The sequence below is a fragment of the Euprymna scolopes genome, chromosome 37, assembly GCF_053919585.1.
Source record: "Euprymna scolopes isolate OS-2025 chromosome 37, ASM5391958v1, whole genome shotgun sequence".
NCBI classification, from domain to species: Eukaryota; Metazoa; Mollusca; class Cephalopoda; order Sepiida; family Sepiolidae; genus Euprymna; species Euprymna scolopes.
The window spans coordinates 6,544,081-6,556,138 of NC_136518.1; the positions used below are offsets into that span (position 1 = coordinate 6,544,081).

General features: G+C 34.5%; 1 protein-coding gene across 6 annotated transcripts in view; it reads left to right on the plus strand.

Annotated features, from left to right (window-relative positions):
* The first annotated feature begins 4,469 nt into the window (after nucleotides 1-4,469).
* Nucleotides 4,470-12,058, plus strand: part of LOC145261057 (uncharacterized) — a 57,512-nt gene continuing 49,923 nt past the window's right edge. For 2 of the 6 annotated variants that reach the window (XR_013864396.1, XM_080119218.1), the window contains exon 1: nucleotides 4,470-4,604. Coding sequence is in view for 1 of the 6 variants with exons in the window: in XM_080119219.1 (XP_079975345.1) it covers nucleotides 4,593-4,604 (12 nt within the window). In the remaining 5 variants the exon portion in view is untranslated. The remainder of the gene's footprint in view (nucleotides 4,605-12,058) is intronic. The other 4 variants (XR_013864395.1, XM_080119217.1, XM_080119219.1 and 1 more) reach the window with 3 other exon arrangements.

Here is a 12,058-nt window from a genome sequence, read left to right on the forward strand (position 1 = left end):
TTTACCAGTCAGGACAAGGTGCTAATTTTTTATCAGTCAGGACAAGGTGCTAATTTTTTATCAGTAAGGACAAGGTGCATATTTTTTACCAGTCAGGACAAGGTGCTAATTTTTTACCAGTAAGGACAAGGTGCTAATTTTTTACCAGTCAGGACAAGGTGCTAATTTTTTATCAGTAAGGACAAGTTGCTAATCTTTTACCGGTCAGGACAAGGTGCTAATTTTTTACCAGTAAGGACAAGTTGCTAATCTTTTACCGGTCAGGACAAGGTGCTAATTTTTTACCAGTAAGGACAAGGTGCTAATCTTTTACCAGTCAGGACAAGGTGCTAATTTTTTACCAGTAAGGACAAGGTGCTAATTTTTGTACCAGTCAGGACAAGGTGCTAATTTTTTATCAGTCAGGACAAGGTGCTAATCTTTTACCAGTAAGGACAAGGTGCTAATTTTTTACCAGTCAGGACAAGGTGCTAATTTTTTACCAGTCAGGACAAGGTGCTAATTTTTTACCAGTAAGGACAAGGTGCTAATTTTTTACCAGTCAGGACAAGGTGCTAATTTTTTACCAGTAAGGACAAGGTGCTAATCTTTTACCGGTCAGGACAAGGTGCTAATTCTTTACCAGTAAGGACAAGTTGCTAATCTTTTACCAGTCAGGACAAGGTGCTAATTTTTTACCAGTAAGGACAAGGTGCTAATTTTGTACCAGTCAGGACAAGGTGCTAATTTTTTATCAGTCAGGACAAGGTGCTAATCTTTTACCAGTAAGGACAAGGTGCTAATTTTTTACCAGTCAGGACAAGGTGCTAATTTTTTACCAGTAAGGACAAGGTGCTAATTTTTTACCAGTCAGGACAAGGTGCTAATTTTTTATCAGTCAGGACAAGGTGCTAATCTTTTACCAGTAAGGACAAGGTGCTAATTTTTTACCAGTCAGGACAAGGTGCTAATTTTTTACCAGTAAGGACAAGTTGCTAATCTTTTACCGGTCAGGACAAGGTGCTAATTTTTTACCAGTAAGGACAAGGTGCTAATTTTTTACCAGTCAGGACAAGGTGCTAATTTTTTATCAGTCAGGACAAGGTGCTAATTTTTTATCAGTAAGGACAAGGTGCATATTTTTTACCAGTCAGGACAAGGTGCTAATTTTTTACCAGTCAGGACAAGGTGCTAATTTTTTACCAGTCAGGACAAGGTGCTAATTTTTTACCAGTCAGGACAAGGTGCTAATTTTTTACCAGTCAGGACAAGATGCTAATCTTTTACCGGTCAGGACAAGGTGCTAATCTTTTACCAGTAAGGACAAGGTGCTAATTTTTTACCAGTCAGGACAAGGTGCTAATTTTTTACCAGTCAGGACAAGGTGCTAATTTTTTATCAGTCAGGACAAGGTGCTAATTTTTTACTAGTCAAGACAAGGTGCTAATTTTTTACCAGTCAGGACAAGTTGCTAATCTTTTACCGGTCAGGACAAGGTGCTAATTTTTTACCAGTCAGGACGAGTTGCTAATCTTTTACCAGTCAGGACAAGTTGCTAATCTTTTACCAGTCAGGACAAGGTGCTAATTTTTTACCAGTCAGGACGAGTTGCTAACCTTTTACCAGTCAGGACAAGTTGCTAATCTTTTACCAGTCAGGACGAGTTGCTAATCTTTTACCAGTCAGGACGAGTTGCTAATCTTTTACGAGTCAGGACAAGGTGCTAATTTTTTACCAGTCAGGACGAGTTGCTAATCTTTTACCAGTCAGGACAAGGTGCTAATCTTTTACCAGTCAGGACAAGTTGCTAATCTTTTACCAGTCAGGACAAGGTGCTAATTTTTTACCAGTCAGGACGAGTTGCTAATCTTTTACCAGTCAGGACAAGTTGCTAATCTTTTACCAGTCAGGACGAGTTGCTAATCTTTTACCAGTCAGGACGAGTTGCTAATCTTTTACGAGTCAGGACAAGGTGCTAATTTTTTACCAGTCAGGACGAGTTGCTAATCTTTTACCAGTCAGGACAAGGTGCTAATCTTTTACCAGTCAGGACAAGTTGCTAATCTTTTACGAGTCAGGACAAGTTGCTAATCTTTTACGAGTCAGGACAAGTTGCTAATCTTTTACGAGTCAGGACAAGGTGCTAGTTTTATACCCTTCTTGACTATAATTCTTTTTTATTTCAGTTCAAACATGGCTGCCATAAGGAGACATCATTGCAGAAACAAGCCTGATGCCTTCTGCTACATATATGGATGCTACATGCAGTCGTCAGAGACATAGCATATCCTCATTTGTCAAGCGCTTATCAAGACAAGGAATGGACTCCTCATGTTGTATGCCACAGTTGTGAGGAAACGCTTCTGAGACTGAACCAAAGGAAAACACAAAGGTTTGTCCTTTTGGAGTTCCAATGATTTGGAGTGGACCCATCAACGATGCAACTGACTGTTATACAACATGGATCCCACATGGAAGCGGATAGTTCGGGACAGAGTTAGATGGCTAAAGTCCAGGGAGGGGTTCCTCATTGAGTGATAAAACCCTTATTGATTGATTGATTGATTGATTGATTGTGTTGATTGTGATTTTACCAGAAACACAGTTGAGGTGAAAACATTATTACGTAATTTTGTGTCATGTTGAACTTAGTATAAATTACAAAAATAGATGTAATAGAAGGTGTACTAGATTTTATTTATATTTTTATTTCTTTTAATTCCATTTTCACCCCAAATAAGGCACAGTGCAACTTTAATGTATGAGGCTACTATCGGGGACAGTAGTTGCAGGGATACTATGTAGGGAGTCGAGCATCAAGATGTCTATTCACATTACACTTGAACTTCTGCAAGTCAGTACAGTTGGTAAAACATGGACCCAGAAAGAAGTTCAAGAGTCTAGCAGTTCTGGGAAAGAAACTATTAGAGTAGAAGGTCTTCTTACATCTAGGGATTTCTACTGTGTAAGGGGTGGGATTTTGCTGCTTGTCGAGTTTGTCAGGGGTATTTACGTCGAGGGGGTACAAGGGCTTGTAGTTCGTCAGAGCATCCACCATTAAAATACTTGTAAAACAAGCAGAGGGATGCAACATTTTGTCGATGGGATGAGAGTTCAGCACCTATCAGGTTGAAGACTCTCTTTTGAACCCTGTCCAGGAGCGAGAGACTAGTAGCGGGTGCACCAGCCCAAATGTGACGAAAAAACTCTACACATGGGTGAATGGTAGCCTTGTAGAGGTACAGGATACTTTCAGGCAGAAGTAACTTTCTAGCATGGTAGAGAGAGCATTTTTAACAAAAAAATGACCCACAATTATATTCTGACATTTTGTATTTAAAAATGGCAAACCTTTAATTTAAGTCAATTTAAATCAAGGGAGATAAGGCAGTTTGTTCTACTGAATTGGTAGCACAACTCTTCCACTTTAAAACATATGATAAAACTTGATAATTTGATAAATTCTATTTTTACTTGTAATTATTTTTCTACTGAATCATTTTAGATATTTTTTTTAAATTTATATTAATTTTGGCATGACACATTAGTATGTAATAATGTTTTCACTTGAAATGCGTTAGCTTAAAACATCACTAATCTGCACAAAATCTTGCCGCACATTAAATTTATATATGGAATTGTTTCCCCACTCTACTCTAACAGTTTCTTCCCATGGCTTGCTCGAATTTGGAATTCCCTCCCTGTTTCCTGATTCTCTGATTGTACTAACATGCAAAAGTTTAAATGTAATTCTGAAAAGACATCTTGCTCCCCACCCCCTCCATTCTCTGTTAGGCACACTCCAAAATAGTAACCCATTACGAATTCTCAGTGGCAATATGTCTTGTTTTGGGTGAAAAAAAAAAAAAAAAAATTCTAAAATATATTATTATTGGGGGGGGGGTATTCTTTTAGTGCTTGTTAAGATGGAGACGACAAATGGATATTTTTTTTATATGTGGTTTGAAACAAAAACAGCAGTACTTATTTCCTTGTCATGTCGAAAATAGTAATATATCCCAAAATTACGAAAATTCATCAAATCGAACAACTGCTATTGTGTTTTAACCCCCAAAAGTCTATATCTCTATTAATCTAAAATAGTACGCCAGCCATTAAAGTGGCGAAAAGGGAGATAAGTATGTCCACTATATTCGCAATCTTTAAAGTGTTCACACCAAAATTACTTTTAACTATAAATAATTTTCCTATTTGATAAATTACAATTAAGTAATTATCTGCTTTTGCTTAAAACTACATATTTAAAAGATCGATCTGTCGACTTGTTAGGAAACAAATACCCTTGGCCTTCTTTCTTTCGAAATTTTTCAGAATAGTCACAAGTAATCTTCTAAAAAAGTAGAATCTCATTTTTGTGTGTGTGGTGGTGGGGGACTAGCTGAGAGTGTTAATCCAAAGAGTTAACGAATTTTTTTTTTTTTTTTTTCAAAAGAATGTTATTTCAGTCTACCTGATTTTTCGAGTGAACGAAGGTGATCGGACATTATTTTAAGAAGGGACTTTTTCCACTTTGCACCGTCGAACGCGGGTCGAAAGCGAAAATGACAAGTAACTTCCAAAGTCAAAAATAAAAGCTTCAACTTTGACAAAAGATGCAAGCAGAGGTAAGTAAAAAAAAAAAATGTATATTCAAATCCAAGCGAAATAGATATCTAATAATTTGTTTAAATTTAAATAAATTTAATAAATATTTAGGGTTTGTATTACTGTACACATAGATTCGAAAAAGTTGTCAAAAACAAATATATAACAAATAAATGTTATCAAAGGCAAGATAAGTTACTTTTCTACCAAACTGGATATATTTTTCGTGTTTTTATTCAATGTAATATGTTTATTCAGCTCGAAAACCATACAGTGTTTACCGATGTATCGGAAAATTCAAAATGGCGTCTGACTCCCTCTTTAACACGGTAAGTTTGGAAAAAGGTGTTATAAATAAAAAAACTGGATAAAATACTGTTAAAAACTATCTCAATATATGTTACCGTGACATAGGTTGACATATATTCGGCGGGTTTTTAATAGTATTTTGTATAGTTTTTTTTATTTATAACACCTTTTCCCAAACTTACTGTGTTAAAGAGGGAGCGAAGCGCCATCTTGAATTTTCCAATACATCGGTAAACACTGTATGTTTTTCGAGCTGAATAAACATGTTACATTGAATAAAAACACGAAAAATATATCCAGTTTGGTAGAAAAGTAACATATCTTGCCTTTGATAACATTTATTTGTTATATATTTGTTTTTTGACAACTTTTTTTTAATCTATATGTATATATATAATACAAACCCATAAATATTGAGTTTGTATTACTATACATATAGATTCGAAAAAGTTGTCAAAAAACAAATTTATAACAAATAAATGTTATTAAAGTTACTTTTCACACACCCAAACACAAAGAAAGCTGTGGTTAACTTTATTTTAATGTAACAAAGTTGATAACAAATTTTTAATTTAAATTAACAACTTTTAAAGCTGCGGTGACTTTTATTTATTTGGTACTCCTTGGAGGTTGAGTTCCATGGCGACCAGCAGAAAAATTTAATGGGCAAATTAACTACAACAGAACACCGACCAATAAAATTTGTATTTTATTGGGTTTTCGGGGTCCCTGACAACGAATCTGATATTCAAACCCGTCGCAAATTTACTGTTTGCATAGTATTAACCCCCTGAACCCTCGCACTATTTTGTGCCAACTCACCGCCATCGTTTATGCTTACATGATACGTTCGCGCATGGACGCGCGTAGTAAGGTGACTTGTCACATCGCGGAAGAATTTTTTAGCAGATATTGAAAATAACAAAGTTTTCAAAAACAAAATGTGGTTCATTTTTCTGTGTTACGTAGTTTTTGGATGCCCCCCCCCTTTTTTTTTAAATGATGTAAAAGAATTAAGTTTTCACGAGCGATCTACAAAAGCATTCTTATTTTTCGTTTTGTAATTTTTTTTTGTTTTCAATTATAAAACTTGTACAACATTGAACAGGTGCTTTCTGCAGTTTAATTTACCGTTTTTCCGTAATTAACCCGACGACATACACCGAGCAAAAGAACTGTTTAATTTTTCACAAAAAATTCTGTTTAGATAGGGGCAGGTGGGGGGGGGGGGGGCGATGGAGAGACAGGGGCAGGGGGGACGGGTGGTGTGGTGTTTTCATGTCATGAAAACTATTTTTTTTACGACGGAAACGATTTTCAGATCCGGGTATTCGTGCACTTATTGATCCGTGCTGAAATAATAACGTTATTATGTAAAGAGAATGTTTGTGAAAAATTAAACAATTCTTCTGTTTGGCGTGTCGTCGCGTTACTTACGGAAAAACGATAAATTAAACTGCAGAAGCACCTGTTAAATGTTGCACAAGTTTTATAATTGAAAAAAACAAAAAAAAACCCATGCGCGAACGCATCATGTAAGAATAGTATAAATAGTGCGAGGGTTCAGGGGTTAATACTATGCAAACGATAAATTTGCGATGGGTTTGAATGTCAGATTCGTTGTCAGCGACCCCCCCCCCAAAAAAAACACAAATTTTATTGGTCCGTGTTTTGTTGTAGTTAAAGTAAACATTTACCCATTAAATTTTTCTGCTGGTCGCCATGGAACTCAACGTCCAAGGAGTACCATTTATTTTACTGGTACAAAGCTTCTAATATTAATAACACCAACATCTATTTTTCAACATTACATAAAATGAAAATGCGACCTTTCCATAACATTTCCTTTTTAATTAAAAAAGCTGCTGCCGGTTCTTTTTTTAAATGTTTTCATCAAATGAAAATATCGTTGGTTCGTTGGTTTTCTCTTAATAGTCGCGTACAGACTACATTTTGTATTATTAATGTTATCAACTTTGGGTACTTTTACAGTTTAACACCAAAAATGGAGACGCCATTTTTTCGGGCACCTATCATTAGTATCAGAAGTATTTTAAATTATGGTCGAAGTAGGAAAAAAATTAAATTGGGACCATGCTATTTTTTTTTTTTTTAGATATGATTTTCAAGTTAAATTAAATTTTTATGGTATATTTTGTTTATCAAATTCGAGCATTAAAGTATAAAACTATTTCTTTCGCAACATATTTGATAGATAATTTCTAAACATGTGTTATCTTAACTTTTATCTTGACAATTCTGAGAATTATTCAAATTACATTCTGGGGAAAATGAAAGCACTTGTTTTCCTTCCAAAGGTCACAAAAAAAAAAAAAAAAAAAAAAGTGTGGAGTGCTGCTGCACAGGCAACTGCTATCATCCCATATCACGGCAGTCTTGCAGTTAAGTCCCGGCAAAGTTCGACAACTCTAGAAGGGTCACATCAGTATTTTACACCGTCAAATCACGAATATTACGAACTATTAGTTTAAAAATAAAAATAAAAATTATTAGTTTTAAAATAAAACAAAATATATAATTAATATAAAAAGTATTTTAATATTGGAAGTAAGCACTTGATTAAATAAAGTAAACGAACAAAATATACATTTTTATATATTTATAACTATTTATTTAGCAAAAAAAACGAAACAAATTTTATTAAGTGTATTAAACCAAATAAAATCTGAAGTAATGAACCACGTAACAAAATATAAATTTATATATACAAAACAAAAAAAAAACTTTGAAAATTAAACATTTCTTAAAAAGTGTATTGTTATCTTATGCTTTTAATAATTCATGGAAACGCGTTTCCTTTTTCACGCCGTCTCCACAACTCTTCCATTAGATGGGAATAATGGAACAAATTTTCATTAGTCGCTACCGTCCTCATCTTCCTTTTCACATGTGACCAGAATCCATCCACAGTTTATTAAATATTAATTATATATATTTTTTAGTTTAAAACTTTAATTTTTATTTTAAAACTAATAGTTCGTAATATTCGTGATTTGACGGTGTAAAATACTGATGTAACCCATCTAGAGTTGTCGAACTTTGCCGGGACTTAACTGCAAGACTGCCCCATATCACTAGGTGTATCAGAATTTTTGTAGGAATTTTTGACACCCCTAACACGAAACTGCAAATAAAATATAAAAAACTCGTAATTTCTCTTTTAAAAGTGAGTTGTTTATTTTCTTTATGGATTATACTTCCAAAATAAACTATTAAAGTTGTATAAAAAGTAATAGAAATATTTTTTTTAAAATAGTAATGAAATTAATTGAATGTTACGAGTTCAGTGTTTTTCAATTTTTAAATTTTAAAAATCTATCAAAATTTTTCTATTGATTCTATTTTTACGATATTTTCAGGGTCAATGTGAAATTTTATGCTCTTTCCAATAAACCGAATATATTTTAGACAAATGTTTTTTTTTTTAATTCACGCCCCCCCCCATTCTGAAATGTCTATTAAAAAGTAAATAATTAATTTATTCATCAAAGTTTTATATATCACAAATTGAAGATAAAAGATCAATAAATAATATATTCAAATTTAAAACAAAAAAGTAGTGTTTTTTAGAAATTTACCTGTAAAGTCCGAAGTTTAAAACCTTTTTTTTTTTAATCACGTTTTTTTTTTTTTTTTTTTTTTTTAAATGAAACCTTGGTCCTTGCTCCTTTAATTGAAAAAAAATTTTTTCAAGTAGTTATAAGCTTGGAAAGACAGGAGGTCGAATTAATTCACCCCCTCCATTTTGAAATATCTATTAAAAAATAAATAATTAATTTACTTATCAAAGTTTTATGTATCACAAATTGAAGATAAAAGATCAATGAATAATATATTCAAATTTAAAACAAAAAAAGTAGTGTTTTTTAGAAATTTACCTGTAAAGTCCGAAGTTAAAGACCTTTCTTTTTTGTTAAAATTACGTTGTTTTTTGTTTTTTTTAAATGAACCTTGGTCCTTGCTCCTTTAATTGAAAAAAGAATTAGGGTTTGAATTACATTTTTCGAGTAGTTATTAGCTTGGAAAAACAGGGGGTCGAATTATTCAATATTTTTCATAAAGTTTCTGACACACCTACCATATCACTCTATTCAAGCTATGTAGCTCCACTTCATCAGAGTTACACAATCATCTCCCAAGACAAACGGGTGACGACAATGTTTTATTTCAGTTTTTAACTCCGCTTCAATTCCTTTTTATACAGTGCAATACTTACAGTATTAACACGTTTCAAGTATGTTTTTTTGTTGTTTTTTTTGCGATTACATGTGTAATACTAAATAGATTTTAATTGGTAAAAGACTTACCATCAAATTAGTTGCTAAGGTCACTGGAAAAATGGTTGCATCATTCTACCGCTCCAGAAGGTATCTTACTTCAGATGCGATCCTCTATCTGTATAAGAACCAGATATACCCTAAAACGGAGTACCGTAGCCACATCTAAGGAGGAACCGCTCAAAGCACCCTATCCACTGCTCCACTAGCAGTGTCAGAAATCGCCATTAAAAATTTATGGTAAACACTGGAATATTTAGACTTACTGTCTTTCGAAGCTTATAACTACTTGAAAAATGTAATTCAAACCCTTTTTTTTTTAATTAAAGGAGAAAAGGCTAAATTTTAAAAGAATAACAGGTTTAATAGCAAATTATGCAGTATTTGTTTTTTTTTAAATCGGTTTTCTTTAAAAAAGATTTAAAGAAAATCAACAAAATTTTACTTACTTCGGTTATAAAAAATATATATAAATTCCAAAAAATCTCTTACCTATAAAAAATACTATTCAATGGGTACTTCCATTGTTCATTGTTAAAAATGTGTCCATATTTATACTTATATTCCATGTCCTTTTTAAACAAGGATTACAAAAAAATGCGAACTCGGATGTTTTTCACTATTCAAATAAAGGGAGACAAGCAAATTGATAGAGCAAAGCAAAAACTTTGATTTTACTCGGTTTATTTCGAAGTTGTATGTTGAGGCAGCCTTTAAGAAACGTTCCAAGTTAGTGTCATGCTCCTCTTGAGTTTTACCGCAAATGGTAATATCATCAATGTAAGAAAAAGTTCCGAATAACCTATTTTCAGAAATAAAGGAATTCATAAATCGTTGAAAGGCAGAAACCCCATTAGTGACACCCATGGGTATTCGTTTGAATTGATACAAACGATTTCCAGCTTGAAAAGCCGTGTAGAGCCGATCTTCGGGACAAATTTCAATTTGGTAGTAAGCCTTAGACAAATCAATCATACTAAAAATATGATACTGGGCAATTTGGTTTACGACATCCTCAATCCAAGGCAAAGGGTACGCGTCAAGTAGGGTGGAACAGTCGTTTCTTTCTATTAGGCGACGAAGTTACGACAATTTGAGCACGCCACGGTGAATAGCTGGTTTCAATGACGTCATCTTTAAGCAGTTGAAGAATTTCCTTTTCAATAAATCGGTCATCCTCCGCACGGTAGTTTTGGGATTTTGTAGCAATGGGTCTGCAATCAGGGGTCAGGTTTCGAAACAATTTTACAGGGGCACAACTGATCTTGGTTAGCGTTCAGATTTTTAAGGCATCCTGAGATCCACCAAAAGAAATAGTAACGCCCCGGTGTAGTTTCAAAAACGGCACCCCAAGTATAATGTCCATAGAGAGGAGTCAGGAAGCACAGTAAGGTCAATCCCTGTATATTCGCAACCATTGGAGAAAATGTTCTCGGTGCAATATTCAGACAGTTTAAGGGAAATGCCGGATGATGCCATAGAAATTACGGAGTTCCGTTTTAAAGTGGGCAGTCTCATTGTTTTGACAATGCGGGCACTGATAAAATTATCAGAACTGCCGGTGTCTATAAGGGCAGTTAACCTTTTCCCTTTTAACTCCACAGTTTTGGTAATAGAAGGGCAATTCACACCACCTTTAGTGCGGGCTCCTATGATAGCAGAAGAAGAACGTGAATGTGTCGTTAGAGTAGAACGGCAAATTTTAGAAAAATGTCCGAGTTTATCACAGCTTCGACATACCTTATCGCGGACAGGGCAAAGGCGGCAGTCATTCTTAAGGTGACGTCGCCCTCCACAGTTGTAGCAATTGCTGTGAACAGGAAGTGCAGCAGAGAACTGTACAGAGTCAAACTCCATTCGAGAATCAGTTGGAACAGAATTTTTAGTATTACAAGTGGCCTCCTCGGCAGAATCGGTCAGCACATTTTTAGTTCCCGTAGTAGAAGTAACAGCGACTGCTCCAATCTGGGAGGCATACGATTCCGCGCGAAAGTGAGCTTGTTCTAAAGCCCTAGCACATTGAGTAGCTTTTGTGAAAGTTAGAGTGTCTGTTTCAAGGAGCCTAGCACGTATCAATGAGGACCAGAGACCACGAATGAATGCATCACGGACAGATTCATCCCTGTAAATGGTGGCTGTTACGTCTTTAAAACAGCAGTCAGCGGTAAGTCGATTCAAGGCCTGAAGGTATTGGTCAACAGACTCGCTTTCGTGTTGCAAATGCGTGGAAACCAGATGTCTAGCGTGAATAACGCTTGGAGACTTGTCATAAACGCTTTTCAATAATTCCACGGCATGTTCAAAACCAGAGCAACCTTCGATAACGTCAGCATGTAGGGACCAATGTCTAAATAGAGAACTTCTAGCTTATCAGGGTTTAACGAAGCAATAGTTGATAAGTAGTAATTAAAGTTGCGGAACCATAATTTCCAAAGCTTGCTGGCCTGAGGGTCTGCCGAGGAAACATCAAATTTATCCAGGCGAATTGTCTTCTCCATGAGGAAAATAAAAAATTAGTTTGGTAAATTGTGGTGTTTTATCATAGACTGTAAGACAGAGCAAAACCTCTTTACTAGGCTTTACCAAACTAATTTCACAGTCAATAGTAAACGTAAGAGCAAATAGTAAACGTAAGAGCAAATAGTAAAGAGCAGGTAGCAGCAGTAAATGCAAGAATTGTTAGTAATGAAATGTTGAAGAAGAAAAAAAACTCAGCCCTTTTAAAAAAGAAAAGGAACGTGTGCAAAATCACGTGCCATAGAAACTTTTACTTTAACGGAAATATAACAATAATCTATAAAAAAAATACTATTCAATGGATACTTCCATTGTTCATTGTTAAAAATCTATCCATATTTATACTTATA